Raw genomic sequence first — 16,978 nt, 5'->3', positions numbered from 1 at the left:
GCAAAAATAATAGGACAGCCCTTAGCTTTTGCTTTTGAGAAGCCTCGGAGGGGAATATCATACACTAGCTTAGCTTTTATATGTATTAGAGTTACGAATTGAAACAGTATCAAGGAAACGCTTATATAGCAAACTAGCCTTAGAAGCACAGTATCGTACTTAAAAGCAACAAACAAGAATATTAGCTTCCTCGTCTTTTTGCGAATAGTAAGTAAATAAACCTTTGAGGGCGCGATATTGTAAAACTGTATATTACTCCAATTGTAGTGGGTTTATTTATTATATTTGTATTTGCTACATATTTATTATTAATAATAGCAGCTGAATAGCAAATGAAGGAACAAGTCTACACCAACACGCAACCCGTAAAAATGTAGTTGTAATTTTTATTTTTATGTCGGTAAACTTTCGGTTTTTAAATTATTTGTGTTACTCACTAGTTGCGGAATTGACTTTGGTGTTTTCGACCATGTAGACATGGCTAAACTTTCTCATGTACGACTAGTTAATTCCCAACTTTTCAGCCCTTCTGATAGAAGCCCTTTAAAATTTGGTGTGTTGGACAGGAAGATGGTTATTCTTAACATTCGGTGAATCTTAACCTTTTAATAAACATATATTTTTTGGTATAAGGGCGTTTGTGACAGGACCATTGACTGCGAAACGTGTGGTGCAAATCTTCGTGACTGTCCTGGTCATTTTGGTCATGTGGAACTTGAGTTGCCGGTGTATCATATCGGTTATGCTTCGTTTATTTTCAAGATCCTGCAGTGCATCTGCAAAGTAAAATATTCTGCATCTTCTTTTATTATTATTCAAACGCTCTGCTACTTAGTAAAAGGCGCTTATTTTCTATTTAAACGTGATCCACGAGGTCTGTAGCCGCGTGTTATTACCTCAAGATCAGAAGATGCAACACATTAGACGCTTCAGAGACAAAAATATCGACATGTTACTTAAGAAGGAATTTTTCAAAAAGCTGTTAGCTCTTTGCTTGAAGGTTTCCAACAAAAATCAGTAACAAATTATCTATGTAGCCATTCTAATTTAAGGTCACTACTTGCCCTTATTGCAATTCTCCTAACGGAAAAGTAAAAAGGGTGTCCCCTTGGAAATTTGTCCATGAAAAAGTTTTTTTTATTGCTCTTTTTTATATATGTTAACTATTGATGTTCTTAAAGCACACGCAGAAAGGCGAAAAGGGCGCGCTGCTTCTTTTGGAATCGGGCCAGTCAGTTTCGGACTTGAAGACTTTGCTTGGCCGAACTCCCGAACTTATCAATCCTCTGCGGTGTAGAGAACTTTTTCAAAACATTTCAAACGATGATTACGAGTTGTTGCTTTTGGGTTTCTACTGCTTCGCTTTTTATCGTTTTTACTGGTAGGGCTAAATTTTTTTTATCTTCAGATGCAAAAAGATGCTCTCCAGAAATGTTTTTATTAAATTACATTTCAGTCCCTCCTCTGTGTATCAGGTGAGATCTTTTTTACTATTTTATTTTCAATCTTTTTACTAATTTTTTTTAGGCCTTCGATTCCGAGTGCTCTCGGGGGCAGTAACGAGGATGATCTGACTATCACTATGAGAGAGATTATCGATATCAACTCGCGGCTGAAGCAGATGATAGCACGTGGTCATAACCTCGCGGCGATTATGCAGGAGTGGGACCATTTGCAGTACACTACCGCCATCTACTTCATGGGCGAGATTTCCGGCCTTTCTAGGGTACACTGAAGCAGCCACTCATATGCCGTTTCGTCTCCTATAACCGGCGTTCTGCTGCCCGCAGACTCAACCTAACCAGAAGCCAATCAGGGCTCTCAGTACCCGTCTGAAAGGTTGGTGTTTGCCACGTGCAGTCAGCGACACGCATTTTATAGTTGAGTTTCTGCAGGAAAGACTGGCCGGTTCCGAGGGAATTTGTTAGGAAAGCGAGCTGAATTCACCGCGAGAACTGTTATTTCGCCCGACCCGAATATACGGATCGACGAGGTAACGCTTAAGAGTGTCCTCCTTGACCTTTCTGCGGGTTTATTCGTGTTGCAGGTGGCAGTTCCTGTGAAGGTAGCCAAAGTGTTATCGTTTCCCATGCGCGTGACGGCCCACAACATGGAAGAGTTGAAACAGATGATTATCAATGGCCAAGACATTCACCCAGGAGCCAATCGTGTGCTTTCTAAACATAAAGTTTGTTGTTCTGTTGCTGCTTGTGCGGTTTAAGGGCAGCCTCACTGTGCTGGTATTGGCTGTAGGATCGTAGCTATTACTTGGCTACGTCGCGTCTGCAACGCATGAAAATCGCAGATGCCTTGGAATGCGGGATGGTGGTGGAGAGGCACGTGGTCGATGGCGATGTTGTCCTCTTCAATCGTCAGCCTTCCCTGCACCGTTTGTCCATCATGGCGCATTTTGTGCGTGCCCCTGATTGGATGGGTGTTCCCTGGCTTTTCACTTTCAATGTTAATGCAGGCACGTGTAATGCCTGGCAAAACATTTCGGTTCAATGAGTGCGTGTGCGGCCCGTACAATGCCGACTTTGATGGAGATGAGATGAATTTGCACGTTCCACAGACCGAAGAGGCAAGGGCTGAGGCCCTGACTCTTATGGCGGTGACGTTCTTATTGGTTTAAGTAAATTTGCCATCAGGTGACATACTAATTATTATGTTCAGACTAAACATAATCTAATTACCCCGAGGAACGGAGAGCCCGTTATTGCTGCCATTCAGGACTTTATTACTGGTTTTTTCGGGCCTCTGGGATTGTATATCGATATTATCTTTTTTTTTGCAGCCTCTTATTTTTTGAGCCGGAAGGACGTCTTTTTCGACCGCTCGCAATTTACACAACTTTGCTTCTATTTCAGCGGAGGCGACTACACTATCGATTTACCTCCACCGACTATTTTAAAAGTTTATGACTCCACACCTCCTTGCGACTCTCACCTAATTCCTTTGTTAAAGCCCATCGTGCTGTGGACAGGAAAGCAGATATTCGATTGCTGGCTGAAGCCCAATAAAAACTGTCATGTGTTAGTCAACTTGAAGGCGCAAGGCAGGACAAAGTCGGGCCAGAAACAGGGCAGCAGACGGTTCATGTGTCCAAGAGATAGCTTTGCGATAATAAGGAATAGTGAGGTCTACATCTAGTTACGCTGGCGGGCGATCCCCGTCTCTTTTATCATGTGTTACTATTCAGCTCTTGTGCGGTGTAATGGATAAAACATTGGTGGGCGGAAGCAAGTCTAGCGTTTTCCATATTCTTCTACGTGACTATGGCGTCGATGTCTGCGCAGATAGGATGAGCCGATTGGCTAGACTGTGCTCTCGCTTCTTAGGCAGTAGAGGCTTTTCCATTGGTGTGTCAGACGTCATTCCAGGCAAACGCTTGTTTGGTTCGTTTTCGATGGGCACATTAGTATTATGTTATAAGTGCATATCAGCATTTAAAGAGAACCTGGTAAGAAGAGGCTACGAAAAGTGCAATCGTTATATTAAGGACTACCAAGAAAAAAAGTTGAACCTCCAACCTGGTCTAAACGAGTTGGAATCCCTGGAAGCTAAGTTAAACGGCACGCTCTCGGCCATCCGAAAAGATGCTGGTGACGTTTGCCTTACTGAGCTCCCCCGGTAGCCACCCATGCAAAGCAGTTTCTTTATCGCTTTTTGTGATCTTGTTTTGGTGGCGAGGTACAACGCTCCCATGTTGATGGCGCTTTGCGGCTCTAAAGGTGTCTATTGATATTTAACGAAGGCTTAAAATTTGTGTTACCTTTTGTAAACTATATGCTTGAAGGTTCGGACATTAACATTTCGCAGATGATCGCCTGCGTTGGACAGCAAACCGTCAACGGCAATCTTCATTCAGCCTTATTTGCTTTCTCATCTTATCTATTCCTCACAATGCTTAGGTACGCGAATACCTAATGGGTTTGAAGACCGTTCGCTACCACATTTTCATAGACACTGTAAGATTGGGTTTTTTGGGGCTTTATAGTAGTTAGTATACATTGCTTTCCTCATACTTTTATAGCCAAAGCACCTGCAGCTAAAGGGTTCGTTGAAAACAGTTTTTTTTCTGGGTTAACGCCCACAGAGTTTTTCTTTCACACTATGGGTGGGCGAGAGGGTCTTGTAGATACAGCCGTCAAAACTGCGGAAACGGGGTATATGCAACGCCGATTAACTAAAGTGCCCCATAATCGTTGCTGCTCTGTGACTTTGACGCTATGCACCCTCTATAGGCTTTAGAAGACCTTTGCGTTATGTACGACAACTCTGTGCGTAATAGCCTCGGCGAAGTTGTTCAGTTTAAATACGGAGACGATGGACTTGATCCAGCCAATATGGAGGGAAAAGACCAACCCTGCGACTTTCAACGGGTTTACATGCATGCGAAGGTATTAGTGGCTATCAAACTTAAAGGTCAAGCCATTTATGCATGTGTATAGTATAAAACTCGCAGAAAGGATAACATCTCGCGTGGCCTCTCCTCTAGCGAGTTAACTGCTCTAATGAACCAATATATTAACTCTCCCCTATTGGAGTCTTGCAATCCTCTTTTTAAGTATTGGCACTAACTAAACAAGATTCATATTAAGAAAAGATCTTATTCTATTTTGAGGAACAATATGCGGGCCTTTCTTCATAGAAAAATCCAGAAGATTCATGCTCTCACTGAGCAGGCTATGAAAATGCGTAACATTAAACTGTCTCCTTTCGCTGGCAGGGTACAGCCATTTCATTCTGCACTAGATAATAGCAAACAGCAGAGAACGCGCCTTCGCCTAATTGAACAAACAAAAAGGATTACTGGGCCTCATCTTGCAGAATTCTTCAAAATTTGTGCTCAAAAGTATGAACGGTCCAAAATGGAACCCGGTCTGCGGAGTTTTTTCTTCTTTTTAATTTTTTTTACGGTGTCCATGGCAGGTACTGCCGTTGGAGCACTGGCCGCTCAAAGCATTGGGGAGCCCGGAACACAAATGACTTTAAAAACCTTTCATTTTGCCGGTTACCTAGAAGTGTCCCTCTTTCTAAGTAACTACCTTCTTACCTCCGCCCTTGCTCAGGTGTCGCTAGCATGAACATTACTCTGGGTGTTCCTCGTATTAAGGAAATAATCAACGCAACCAGAAATATTCACACGCCGATCATTACAGCCGAGCTCGGTAGTTTCAGGTCTTAAGCCTCGCGATATGCAACTCTTTGGTAATCATAAATAGTAAACGGCGAATCTGTGGGGTTTGCCCGCGCTGTCAAGGGGAAAATTGAAGTTACTTTCTTAAAGGATGTGAGTGGCCACTACACATGCCATGCTTGCTATTGATAAGATCTGATTGCACTGCTGTGTTCATAGGTCTCTCAGTACATTCAGGAGGTCATCCACTGCGACGTCTGCTACATTACTATCAAGCTTGACATGGCAAGAATTGAGTTGTTGAAGCTTGAAGTTACGGTCAACACTGTAATGGATTCACTGCTTTCCAGTTCCTCGAAGCTAAAGTTGAGCGCTCAGGTGGTATTTTCTACTGCTCAATTCTAATCGTCACTATTATGACATCCGCCTGTGCTCCAATAGGATGTCCAGCCCTCTCAGAACGATCTGATTAAGGTGTATGTGCCGACTTCCGAGTCGAACTTGCTTTATCGACTGCAGTCACTAAAAAGGAGGCTTCCGCATGTAGTGATAGCGGCAAGTGTTCTTCGACTTCCCACGCTACTAAGCCGCTCCCAAGCTAATTGTAAGTAATCAGGGCATTCCTAGCATATCTAGGGCGGTAATCAACGACAGAGGCTCTGCTTCCAGCGCCCTTCCTCGGTATAATCTGCTAGCAGAAGGGGTCGGCTTGAGGAGAGTCATGACCACACGAGGTTATTACTCTTATTACTTGTTTTCTTATGTAAGCTAGAAAGCCCACACGCCAAGGTGTTAACGGGCTGCAGACTGAGACGAACCACATCATGGAGATGGTGGACGTTATGGGAATCGAATGTGCAAGGTGAAAAGAATTAAGTGAAAGTTTATGGCAAACTGAGGATGACCACTTTTAGAGCGACCATCATCGACCAGATCCAGTACACCATGTCTGAGCATGGCATGCAGATTGATACCCGGCATACCATGCTACTGGCCGACCTGATGACCTGCAAGGTGAGAGTAACATGCCCCGCCCTTGATCATGCGGTTCTCATGCGGCCAAAGGGTAAAGTCCTCGGCATCACACGCTTCGGTATAGGCAAAATGAAGGACAGCGTTCTGATGCTCGCCTCCTTCGAGCGCACCAGCGATGTTCTTTTCGACTGTGCACGTCATGGGTACCTGCTCTGCCAATCAGGCTTGTGTTCCTTTCATGACTCGATTTGCCCATCTTAGGATGACCGACCCCCTCAATGGCGTGAGCGAATGCATCATACTGGGGATGCCCATGAACATCGGCACTGGTTCATATGCTTGACATGCATCGCTTTGTACGGTTTACAGCCAACGCTAAGCAGGCCTGTTCAAACTCTTGAAGGAATACGAAAAACCAGTTTTCCCGTCGAGGCCTTTATTATTTGATGTGCCTTCCCTCCATCTCCCTCACTAAAATCAGACAATCTTCGGACCAAAAAAGCACACGGGCTGCTTAACTGGCGGCATTTCTTACTTGCTCAAGATAGTCACAGGCCATTGGTGATTTAATGGTTAGATAATAAACGCAAGTAGGCTTCTCCATATACTGTGCGTATTGGCTGTATCGATCGTGGTGGTTTACACACTCCAGCCGCACCACAACTCTGCGCTTCTCCCGCGAAGCGTCGCAGAAGTCTGTGGAGGGCGCAACTGAAGAGTAACAGAGTGTTAAAAGAAAAGAAAAAAAAGAAGGCAAGGACCGCCGGAAGAGTAAAGCAGAGTCGCGTGATTGGGCCCAGCAAGTTGAGCCCGCTGTGAGTTCGGCAAGCTGTCCACCCAGGCTTGGTGGGCGTCCGGGTGCCACTCGCCTAACAGGTGAGTTTCATAGGACACTTAGAAGTGTTGAGAAGGGATCAAGAAACTACGAACCGAGTATGACGCTCGGCGAGAATCGCGTCACTTCCCTAAACATCTGAGCCACAAACATGTTGAGGCAAAATAAAAATGCCCATTCCTCGTTTTTCTGTTGCGAGCCACAGGCACACTACTACTGTTTCGGCAAAAAAAAAATAAAAATGGGATACCGCCTGAAGACACGAATAATCTTTAGAAATTTCTCTTTTTTTATTAGAATTGGCATCTTTCCGGCAGTGCAGTGATAATTAGAATTTTAAAAAAATAAAAACATACTATACGGAAAGATCTTTAACTTACAATACAAACTAGAAAACAATGAGTACTTCTCCTTATCCGAGTCCTAAAAAGTATAGTAAGAAAGCTTCCAAAAGAATTTCAAAAAAATAGAACATCAGAATCTATGCTTTCAGTAGAAGAATCAGCATCTCCGCCTTTTCCTTGGCGCTCGTGCATCTCCTCTTCCACGATGCCTTCGTCAGTGGCTTTGTCAAATAAGTGAGCCAAATTGCTTGGCCGTCCCCAATTGTCGTAGTGCATCGGCGTACGTTCCTTCAAGGATCACTCCAGAAGAAGCCACCCCATGTAAAGAAGCGCGAGTGTACCTTATCATAGGCCAGTAACTTACTAAGCGCTTCAGGAGGGTTAGCCAAGCAACTAATAGTTCGGATTTTGCTTCCGACTGACGTGTAGTGGCGATTCTTGCAAAGGAGACTAGTTTCAACCACAAACTACAAAGCAATTTTATAAACAATTCTATAAGGAGTTCGTTAAAAAAACTTTTTACCTCATAATGGCAGGTGGAAATCTCTCTGAGCTCCCGCATGAACAAGAGCGTGTCTGCACTTAGATCATTGCAAACAAACTTTAGTTCGATGCTGCGAGGCAATCCTGTAAAATTAAATTCAGAGTAACGGCAATAATGTGAACACAAAATAACCAGTCAAGTTGCAGAAGGTACCATTTTCATAAAATTGTGAATAGTAAGGCACTTCGTGGGTTTTGCCGTACTCAAACGTGGGAATCTGCAAGAGTGATCACAGCGGAAAGCACATAAAAGAAACTAAGGAAAAACCTGGTCGACATTCTCCGGCACAATTTCATTATTTTCAGCATAAATCCCTAAATTATTGCTCACTTTCTCTCTATTCTGTAGGGATTTAATTTATTCATATAACTAAAGTTTTAAATAAAAATATTACTGCTTTACTAGCTGGATAATACTGGGTTACGTGAGAGTTAAAGCATATTTCATAAAACCAAAAACGAGTTTGCTGTGTAAAGCAGAAGTTCCGTAAAGGTTTAAGCAGATCCTTGGGCGAAGGAAAGTCAGTATAATCCTAACGAGTTGGAGTATAAGTATAAATATAAGAATTATTTTAGGTCAAAAATATATTTTTTTTACGCCTATAAAGTTTTCTCTAGTATATTTTTGACTGTAGCAGGTTATTTCTGGCCCTGAATGTTTAAACGAAGAAGTAAGAGGATCTTCGGGATATTCCTTTACAATGGTAAAAGTATGAGATCTATCACAGTTTATAAAATAGCTTAGTTTATCTTTTATTTTTAAATTCTAAGGATTGAAGATAAGAGAATTGCCTGTCGAACTGCTCTAGATGGGCAAGGTCGTTTTCTAACCATTTAAATTTGTATACAGTGTTTAAATTCTCTAAAAGGCTTTCGGTGGCTTTAGTTGTTCCCTCTTCCATATATTTTTCATAGTTTTCTAAACTTTTAGTAAAGGATTTTTGACACGAACCTTTTTCAGAGGGAATAGAAAAAAAAAATAAAAGGAGAAGACGTGAAAGGGAGTCCATTTGAAAGCCAAGATAACGAACCAACAGGAACTTAAGGCAAATAGTAAAGTGCGTCTTGACAACTTCCAACAAGCGAGCGTGTCAATGATTTTGAATATCACTAAAGTAAAACTGTCGCGTATCTTTTCCGTCGCAACAAAAATTTTAGCAAATACTTAATGTTGTTAAAGATCTTTAAATATATTATTTATTATTATTAAAAATGGAATCTTTCCTAACAGAACAGCAACAATTAGAATATAATAAAGTATCGCAAGAGCACTCTAGAGTTCAAGGCATGATTAAATTGTTTTGTCTGCGTTTTTTAGGGAAAATTGGCGAAAAACATGATCTTTATTCTACCGTTAGTCATCTCTTTAAGTTTCTTATGGTAACTCATGATTTTTAATATTTTTTCTATCTAAAAACTTAAAGTGTAAATAAATTTTAGAATGGCGTGTGGACTTGGAATGGTTTCTGAGAGTCTAGCGAAATATAATTTTTCTCTTAATTCTGACATAAATTATTTAATGAAACGACATTGTCACAATTACATAGTAAAATAAAATCTATTATTAACTTTAACTTCTCTTTACCGAATACTTATTGGGTGTACTTATAGAATTTAGTTATCAAACTTGAGCTTCAAGAACTCAAAAAGTGCAAACTGAAACAGAACTTTTACAAGGGCTTGCCTACCAGTGATGCCAACACCAAAGTTTTAGAAGAGGAACTAAAAAAAGAAAAAGATTTGAGGAGTTTCATAGATCAGGTTGTGTTTTAATGTATCTTTTGTACAAACTTCCTCTTTAAAGTTTCTTTTTAAGCATTCAAAGACTCTTGGAAGATCCCAAAGTCAACTTCTACAAACTCGCTTTGACACAGTTCGTCCCACTTTTGATGACTCCAAACATTCTTTTAATCTAAATCAGCCGGCCACGTATAGCGTCCCTGATCCTGATCGTAATTTAGGATCGGATCTTATTTCGTATCTCTTTTTTTTATTTTTTTTTAAATTTTACATAAATTATTAATAATTTTTTATATTTTATTTTTTAAGCTTTATTTATTATTTATTTGTATATCTAGAGAAGATTTGAAGCGCGAGGGTGGCGGCCCTAGTTATCAAGATCTTGAAAAAGAGGAGATCCAATTTTTACATTTTGAAACGTTAAAGTTAAAAGTCGCTGATCTTGGTATTTTTTTTTTTTAAATTATTAATATAATTTCAACTTTAAAGAAGCTAAAAGGAACGGAATCAAGAATGTTTCAGTGGAATGCTGCTTTCTGCTTTCTGTTGCTCTTCAACAGAAACTTCGTAGTATGATAGAGAAGATGTTTTTAAACTGGTGCATTTTTTTTTTTAAAATTTTTTGTTTTTAATTTTTTATTTATTTATTTAGCAATCACCGATTAGAATCCATTCGGCCGGGACAAGGCACGTACACCACTCAAGATTTTAAGAAGCGACTACAACTTTTTAAAAAGTACAAAAGTTTTGCGTACCATTTTTTTAACTTTGAAGCATTCTTACGGTAGATTAGATAAAATTGTATTCGACAAAAAACAAGATGAAGAGCGTGAGATGATTAGAAAAGTTGAAAAGGTCACTTTTGTTATTTTTGTATATAATTTTTTTCACTGATTCATTGCTATGTAGTCGCGGCTTAAACTTTCTGATGTCGATGCTCAGCAGTTGCGTCAGAAAGCGAAGCAATTAAGAGACGAGGAAGAAATGAAACATACGCATCTTGCAGCTAACCAAACTGCGATGGCCCGCATTTTAGGTTTGCTTTTTTTTAACACTGCTTTTTTTTGGAACGAACTTTGATCATTTTCTTTTAGACATTAATAAAAAGAGACGGTCGATGCTCTCGTTTGGGAGCAAGAGCTCAGCCAGTTACCTCCGCGATTTGGTCCATAAGCTCCTGGAATTTTTTTAGGCATCTCCGATATACTCCTACTAGGACGCCTTGGATCAGCCAGCCACGTGGACCTCAAGCCAGGCTTCTTTGGCTACACCTCTTACTCCCCGCCGCCTTAGAAGAGTTGTTCTTAAGGATTTTGTTAAGAGCCTTGAAGAGGATAGAGACTTGGCTAAGTCGCTTCTACTGCATCGTGCTTTACTTCGACTGCATTAAATCTATTTTAAAAAAATATTATTACGATGTAAGCGCTTTAGATTATATAGAATTTTTACTTTCAGAACGTATCAAGGAACTTTTGTGGCCTGAGATTAATTTACTTCTAAGAAAGATGTTTATTTTAGCGTTTAATAACTTCGATATGTTATTATAACTGTTGTTTCAGCTATATTCCCTTATGCAGGGCTAAATAGTACTTGCAGTGTTTGCGATACTTAAAAGAAAGTTATAAAAGGTTCATTGTTACATAATTTATTCAGTCAAACTTTATAAAGCTATACAATTAAATTTAGTGCTAATTTTTAATGCAGATCTCAACACTTTTAGTTCAGAGCTGGTGTTTAACTAAATCTTTGAGAGAAAAACCTCTTTATGGCATTCTCTTATTTAGCTAAAATTCCTAAAAGGTTAAAAAACTAAGATTTAGCGTTAAGGACTTAAATACATTACAAGAGTTTATGTGTTTTTTAGTACAATAACAACTTTAAATAAGGAATCTTTTGTATCCCACTTATTCCATAGTGTGGAACCTATTCGAGTTAGTAGAATGCTATTCTTTTAATGTTTAGATATTTTTTCTAGAGGTAGTTTATTAAATATGATACTCCTTTTATTCTGGTAAGTTGGCAAGGTTTCCTTTAAATAATATTGTAAAAGGCCCCTTACAACAAGGTTTTCATATTTATAAAAACGTAAATGTTTTTAAAAAAAAGTCATTAATATCTACAATTGACTTTGCATGTTAATTTTCTTAAAAACTTTACTAGACCGTGTATAAAGACATCCAATAATTACTGCAGGTAAGGAAATTAAAAGCTTTAGTAAGTACTCGAATTAATGATGGAGATTGCCTAGCAGCAGCCTTGTAGGCAAAAGATATTTGCTACTGCTCTTATCTGAAGGATACTTGTAAGAGTGCTATAAACTGCAGAAAAACGCAGAGAAACTACTTAGTAAGAAAAACAGAGAAGCCACTAAAAGTGAGGAACAGGGTGAATGTTGTTTTAATGAAGTTCATAGTATTATTATACTAAATTTTCTATATGCCTAGTTATTCCATAAGTTATAAATGCTCAATAACTTAATAAAAAAACAGCAGCTTTTCGAGCTATTAACATTGAGTACCAACAAACTAGAGGCGACGAATGAAAACCAAAATAAAATTATTCGCAGTACATAAATAAAGCTTTTTGTGTACTTTAAAGATAATAAGTATTATAGAAATCTAAAAACTAATTCTGTAAGACAACTAAATTTGAAGCATTATTTGAAAGTCTATCCTCTGTTAAAATTTTGGAAGTGTCAAAAACTGAAACCCAAGCTTCAAGAATTTTTGTACAACCTAAAGCAAATAATGTGTTAAGTTTAATAAAAAATTAAAAGCCACGATAGAAAGTTATTACTTTTTAAGTTATCATTAATATGTTGCAACTTTGTCTCAACCGAAGCAAACTGATAAAGAAAATCTTTAGTACTTTTCTGAAGTTGTTTAAGGAGAATAAGTTCCTTTTCTTTCTCATCAATCAGATCTTTAAAGTCGCTTGTAAACTATAATACGTATATTTATAACAAATAATATTTAGATTAATTTATATATTAGACTAAATAAGAATATACTCTGTTATCCACCTCCATTTTTTTGTATTGATGGTTGCAAAAATGTTAATATTTGAAGTAAAAAACCCCATCACTAGCAAATACGTGCGGAACGAAAAAACAAAAAGCTTCACCCTCGCCTTCGAGTCTGTTGCTACGGCGGTAGAAGCAAAGTCACTTAGGATTAAAGGTTTCAAGTAATGCTTTCGATTTCGAATAATGTAATATTGTAATATATGAGAAGACTACTTAATACAAGGGAATCTAATTTTTATAAACGACCATATACATCTAAGACCCTCTTTTCCCCAACTTTTTTATATTTTTTTTTTTTAAAAAAATAATCAGATCCTACGGCTCTGCTCTCTTAACCCAAAGAAAGAAAAGACGGAACTAAGCACAAAAGTAGCTTTATGATGAAATCTGCAACATTTTTTTTTATGGTCATAGTATATGTTTTCCCCTATTTTTTATTTTGTTTAGAGAGCTTTAAATTCCACTTAAAAGTTTAGAATGAAGGATATTATTGATTATATAATTAGAGTATAAGCCAACTAGTTTCACTTTTTTTTAAAACAATCTTCATTTATAACTATACCTCTATTACTAGTTTTTCTCTTATTTCCTGAATTTAAGTTAATAAATAATAATCTTAACTCTGATGTTTTTAGCTGTTATATAAGCCCAGCATAATAATATAAGTACCCTTTATTATCCCGAAGTAAAATTTTTTTACCAACTACAGTGGCCTCTAAACTAGAAGTGGTTAACGTACAAGGACGTTAATTCTACATAGTTATATGTAATTTTGTTAAAATTTAGGTAAACACTAACCAAGACAACTGGATTATGACTTAAAAATACACGTCTTTTTTGGTTATACAAAACTCAATAAGACCCTTAATAATGTAAAGGAGGCAACGAGACTTAAAAAACTTTTTTTACTCGTCATATAATATCTGCGTTAAGTTAAAAGAAGACTTATCCATGGTACACTCTTAAACTTTTTACTCTTCTAGCTGTTCGAATTGACATTTTTGAGGTCGAAAAGTTTATGACAAATAATAAGTTTTTTAACTTTCTACATGTTACTTAAAGAAACTGAAAGAAGATTCACAAAAAGAAATACGAGGAAGAAGGGAAGTTGGAAAGCCTGCTTAATTGCACATACTGTTAGCCTGTCTTAGTGCATTTTTAGATATCGCTATTATTTTTATTTTTGTTTATAAAATTGTTGCTATAAATTTAAATTACCATAGAACTTAGAGATCAATAAACACTACTATTGGTATATTGTTAGAAAAAACTTCTTGACTAGTTTGTTTTTAGACTTGGGAATTTATATATTCTTTATATATGTTGTCTGCCAATTATTATAATTATTTTTTTATATGCAGCATTGATGTTAACTTTTCGTTGAGTTTCCAGTTACAATTTACTAATGTATCTAAAGCGAATCGTTTTTTTGCTTCCCTAATAATATAAAAAGTTAAATTTAGAAATAACATTTTGGAAAACTTTGGCAGCAGCTAAAAAATTTATTAAAGTTGATACTCTTAATGTTTCATAAGTTAGACTTTTCTAATAAAATAGCTGTTATATTTCTTAATATAATATATCGGATATCAATTGATAAATATAGTCTTTTACTAGATCACTAGAGAAAGATGATTCAAATTTAGGCGGATTGGATTTAGTAGTTTTTACTAAAAAAAAATTTTTCCAAGGAAAGCTTGCGCCACTGTGGCTTAGCAGTTTATGAATTTATTGATCTTTTGCTGCAAATCCGATAAAAGAGGTCTCAGCCGTGCCCTCTAAGCGAAGGTAAACAATCTTAAGTGCTGGCTTTCCTGCTGCTAAAAAAGTACTTAACTTCATCTTCGCGCGGAACAACTTGCAAAAATGTAGAAATCTTATTGATCGAGGCTATAACTTCTGTATTCACTAATCAATAAAAGTAAAATAATCTAAAGAAAACAAGAAACCTTCCCGGTTGCAAATGGGTGAAGCGCGACGTTTTACGGGAATAAGCAGAGCGATTGCTTTCTCGAGCACTTCAAGAAAGTGAACTTCAACCGAAGATGCGCTGGCACCAGGAAACGCCAGTGACAATACTTTTTCCTTCTGATCTTCAGGCACAAGAAGCGGAATCAGCGCCTTCACTTTCGCATATTAATTACAAAACAGCAGATTCTAGTTTAAAGCGAAACCTTCTCGCACGTGAACTTGGCAACTTTTTCGAAAGAGAGGCACGTGATGAGCCAGAGTTGCCAGTTATCAGACGAGAAGAGAAGTTTAAACAAGCCCGACACTTCGGTATAACAGTCCTGCCAGCGTCGGAAGTGCAAAAAAAAAAAAGATTACGGAAGACGCATTTCTAGTACTTTTCGTAAGACAGAGGGAAACGGGAGGACGGCAAGAGAAACAAGAAAACGAGCTGTCGGCACGCCCGTCCTTTCATCGACTTTATTGGCTGCTCGACAGCCCCTCAGAACCTTCGCTGGGGATTGGGTCACGCATTCCCGAAATATGCAGTGCGTGCTAATATACCTCAAGTAAAATCCGCCACTCGTCCAAGCTTCCTCTGAAGCGGCCCGCCTCCAGTAAGCACGATAGCAAGTCCACGGCAGCCGTCCAGAGCGGGAGCTGCGAGCCGGTAATGAGCACGAGTTAATAATAGAACGGGAACACGAACGCCCACGTCATTGCATCGGCCAATGAGATCAGCGCATTGGCTCAAGATGTCCGTCAGGGATGGGGGGCCCCACGCGGAAAGGGCCAGCAGCCCCTGGCCTTCCACGGCATGGAGACTCGCAAGGAGCTTCAGAAGAATCTTAGCAAGACGCCATCAGAGAAATAAGAACACCCCGGGACTGTCTTACTAAGCTCATTGGACGGTTCTGCAGAGTTGATTCGAGGAATGGACCTAATAATTGACGGAAGTTCTGGGATTGGGACGGCTGAGATGGAATGTAGTTCTCAAAGTAGTCCTGCAGAACAACGCTGCTTGCTTGAATATACGGCGGCCGGTAGAGCATTTCCTGCATATCCAGAAGCGCGTTCAGTTTCTACTAGCACTCGCGGGTGAATAGTACGACTTTCTTTTCCAGCGGTAGCCAGCGAAGATAATATATAATTAGACTTTCCACAAAGACGAGCAAGTCAGAAGCGCAGGGAAGTTGCTCTCTCTAGAAAAAAAGTTGAGGTGAGGGCCATGAAAGCAAAGCAGCTAAATAACAAACAAGTCGCAGTAGAAGGTGCACGTGACCACTTAGTAGAGCCGAATTTGCCTGAAGGTACTTGGCAACCAGTAACTTCCATGCATTCGTCACGAGGAAGACCACTTTCGGGGGTGAATGCAGCAAAGAAGTGAAGAGGAATTGCTCAAACACGCGCCAGTGCGCCTGGCACGTTAGTGCTACATACATTATTACAAGATAACAGACGAATCGGGGAAGCCAACGCCTACTTCTTTCCATATAGAGAAGCAAACTAGCGAGGGCGTAGTTGTAGAGCGTCGTGGCAGGGGTGGACTGCAAAGAGACTGGCGCGTAGAACAGCCACGGTGTGCCGTCCCATATATCAAGCAGAATTTTCATTAGCGGGCCGAGGCTGGTATGCAGAGCAGAGCGTAAGCAAGAAACCTGCCTGGTGGGAGGGCGGATCTTACCAGTCCACGGGGGCGCTAAGGGCGAGGTAATCACAAAACAGCGTGAAGGAAACTGTCAAGTATATTCTGTGATCCTGGCAGGTATCTGCCACGTTGACAGACAGAGAGAAGTCCGCCAGAAGAGTGAGCCAATCAACTTGTTGATGAGAACGCACGACAGCAAGCACGCCCTCGAGACCCGTGAGAGCCACGCGGTGGTACTCCTCGCGTAGTTCAGAAGTCCAGTCGGACCGCCACAACAGCCTATGAAAAAAGGGCAGTGGGTCGCTGAGAAAGGAGATTGACCAACTATTTGTACGCTTTAGCGCCGACTGACAACTCAAGGACGCGCTTGGCGCAGATCGGGACGGAGTTGGGAAAATTGCGAAAGACGGTGAAGAGCTGCGAGAGATAATATCTTGCTATTTTTGCCTCCTTCAGAGCGCCTTCCCCAGCCGGAATCTCCTTAACGGGCCCAGCAAGGTCTGTAAAGTGCTCGTGAAGAAGCTCAAGTAGTGTTGAATTGATTTTGTTAATCTGTGTAGGCATAAAAAGTTATGTGACAGCAAACTTTACTAGTTTATTATAAGAAAATGCACACAATTAGTGAGGAAGATAAAACGGAGTTGTGCTTATCGAGTAGCAATATAATAAGTTTCCAAGTGAAGTTCAATGAAGGTAAATGAGAGCGGCTGTAGAGGCAGAACTCGCATAACTTCCCCAAAACTAATTGAAAAAATTAAAAAACGCTTTCAGCAAAAAT

At 39.5% G+C, this 16,978-nt stretch overlaps 4 protein-coding genes across 9 annotated transcripts; 2 read left to right on the top strand and 2 right to left on the bottom strand.

Annotated features, from left to right (window-relative positions):
* Positions 1–103: 103 nt before the first annotated feature.
* On the top strand, positions 104–6,590 carry LOC135146059 (DNA-directed RNA polymerase III subunit rpc1-like). Of its 6 annotated transcripts, XM_064078218.1 has the most exons (38): positions 104–207; positions 319–373; positions 441–573; positions 634–783; positions 875–1,000; positions 1,053–1,130; positions 1,182–1,347; positions 1,409–1,475; positions 1,528–1,726; positions 1,791–1,839; positions 1,896–1,993; positions 2,048–2,188; positions 2,254–2,412; positions 2,471–2,611; positions 2,674–2,743; positions 2,795–2,913; positions 2,965–3,138; positions 3,200–3,395; positions 3,444–3,630; positions 3,691–3,731; positions 3,797–3,853; positions 3,912–3,968; positions 4,034–4,191; positions 4,245–4,400; positions 4,452–4,567; positions 4,625–4,698; positions 4,756–4,881; positions 4,933–5,013; positions 5,073–5,171; positions 5,226–5,293; positions 5,360–5,521; positions 5,582–5,695; positions 5,757–5,874; positions 5,930–6,002; positions 6,055–6,154; positions 6,206–6,318; positions 6,377–6,444; positions 6,499–6,590. In XM_064078218.1, the coding sequence occupies exons 2-38, from the start codon at positions 333–335 to the stop codon at positions 6,588–6,590; spliced, it is 4,167 nt and encodes a 1,388-aa protein (XP_063934288.1). In that variant the 5' UTR covers positions 104–207; positions 319–332. The 6 variants fall into 6 exon arrangements, with proteins under 6 accessions (XP_063934288.1, XP_063934287.1, XP_063934286.1 ...); XM_064078217.1 differs by having other exon boundaries at positions 3,200–3,630; XM_064078216.1 differs by having other exon boundaries at positions 2,795–3,138.
* Positions 6,591–6,629: 39 nt separating this feature from the next.
* LOC135146060 (endoplasmic reticulum lectin 1-like) lies at positions 6,630–8,807 on the bottom strand. The gene is made up of 13 exons (XM_064078220.1): positions 8,630–8,807; positions 8,436–8,556; positions 8,233–8,370; positions 8,106–8,180; positions 7,971–8,055; positions 7,818–7,921; positions 7,636–7,761; positions 7,424–7,582; positions 7,331–7,373; positions 7,201–7,256; positions 7,046–7,139; positions 6,877–6,984; positions 6,630–6,811 (listed from the first exon to the last, which is right to left on the bottom strand). Exons 1-13 carry the CDS (start codon positions 8,737–8,739, stop codon positions 6,630–6,632), a joined length of 1,401 nt encoding a protein of 466 aa, XP_063934290.1. The 5' UTR covers positions 8,740–8,807.
* Positions 8,808–9,146: 339 nt separating this feature from the next.
* LOC135146057 (transcription initiation factor TFIID subunit 4B-like) lies at positions 9,147–10,967 on the top strand. The gene is made up of 11 exons (XM_064078211.1): positions 9,147–9,217; positions 9,278–9,383; positions 9,449–9,598; positions 9,654–9,814; positions 9,916–10,022; positions 10,070–10,175; positions 10,230–10,313; positions 10,366–10,432; positions 10,487–10,613; positions 10,672–10,742; positions 10,794–10,967. The coding sequence occupies exons 2-11, from the start codon at positions 9,279–9,281 to the stop codon at positions 10,965–10,967; spliced, it is 1,152 nt and encodes a 383-aa protein (XP_063934281.1). The 5' UTR covers positions 9,147–9,217; position 9,278.
* A 3,225-nt stretch (positions 10,968–14,192) lies between these two features.
* On the bottom strand, positions 14,193–16,944 carry LOC135146058 (uncharacterized). The gene is made up of 14 exons (XM_064078213.1): positions 16,817–16,944; positions 16,535–16,752; positions 16,237–16,479; positions 16,036–16,178; positions 15,809–15,984; positions 15,665–15,754; positions 15,449–15,607; positions 15,262–15,399; positions 15,117–15,212; positions 14,951–15,061; positions 14,777–14,893; positions 14,552–14,723; positions 14,440–14,501; positions 14,193–14,380 (listed from the first exon to the last, which is right to left on the bottom strand). The coding sequence occupies exons 4-14, from the start codon at positions 16,163–16,165 to the stop codon at positions 14,315–14,317; spliced, it is 1,317 nt and encodes a 438-aa protein (XP_063934283.1). The 5' UTR covers positions 16,166–16,178; positions 16,237–16,479; positions 16,535–16,752; positions 16,817–16,944; the 3' UTR covers positions 14,193–14,314.
* Positions 16,945–16,978: the final 34 nt, after the last annotated feature.

Source organism: Zophobas morio, unplaced genomic scaffold (assembly GCF_036711695.1).
Source record: "Zophobas morio isolate AGI-343-1 ecotype UQ-CSIRO unplaced genomic scaffold, CSIRO_AGI_Zmor_V1 ptg000207l, whole genome shotgun sequence".
Classification (NCBI taxonomy): Eukaryota; Metazoa; Arthropoda; class Insecta; order Coleoptera; family Tenebrionidae; genus Zophobas; species Zophobas morio.
The sequence above is the reverse complement of the archived record's forward strand: the minus strand, read 5'-3'. Positions and strand labels throughout refer to the sequence as shown.

Excerpts from the sequence above, each read along its gene's own strand:
- LOC135146059 (XM_064078214.1), top strand. The coding sequence starts at position 333 with ATGAAGGAACAAGTCTACACCAACACGCAACCCGTAAAAAT. Across the intron at positions 2,744-2,794 it reads CATTCAGGACTTTATTACTG|CCTCTTATTTTTTGAGCCGG; the intron begins GTTTTTTCGGGC and ends TTTTTTTTGCAG. Across the intron at positions 4,568-4,624 it reads TCTTGCAATCCTCTTTTTAA|GAACAATATGCGGGCCTTTC; the intron begins GTATTGGCACTA and ends TTCTATTTTGAG.
- LOC135146060 (XM_064078220.1), bottom strand. The coding sequence starts at position 8,739 with ATGGAAGAGGGAACAACTAAAGCCACCGAAAGCCTTTTAGAGAATTTA. Across the intron at positions 8,056-8,105 it reads TGCCGGAGAATGTCGACCAG|ATTCCCACGTTTGAGTACGG; the intron begins GTTTTTCCTTAG and ends TCACTCTTGCAG. Across the intron at positions 7,374-7,423 it reads CTGAAAGCATAGATTCTGAT|GACTCGGATAAGGAGAAGTA; the intron begins GTTCTATTTTTT and ends TATACTTTTTAG.
- LOC135146057 (XM_064078211.1), top strand. The coding sequence starts at position 9,279 with ATGGCGTGTGGACTTGGAATGGTTTCTGAGAGTCTAGCGAAATATAAT. Across the intron at positions 9,384-9,448 it reads GACATTGTCACAATTACATA|AATTTAGTTATCAAACTTGA; the intron begins GTAAAATAAAAT and ends GTGTACTTATAG. Across the intron at positions 9,815-9,915 it reads TTAGGATCGGATCTTATTTC|AGAAGATTTGAAGCGCGAGG; the intron begins GTATCTCTTTTT and ends TTGTATATCTAG.
- LOC135146058 (XM_064078213.1), bottom strand. The coding sequence starts at position 16,165 with ATGAAAATTCTGCTTGATATATGGGACGGCACACCGTGGCTGTTCTAC. Across the intron at positions 14,894-14,950 it reads TTCCCTCTGTCTTACGAAAA|GACTGTTATACCGAAGTGTC; the intron begins GTACTAGAAATG and ends CGACGCTGGCAG. Across the intron at positions 14,724-14,776 it reads CCAAGTTCACGTGCGAGAAG|GCGCTGATTCCGCTTCTTGT; the intron begins GTTTCGCTTTAA and ends GCGAAAGTGAAG.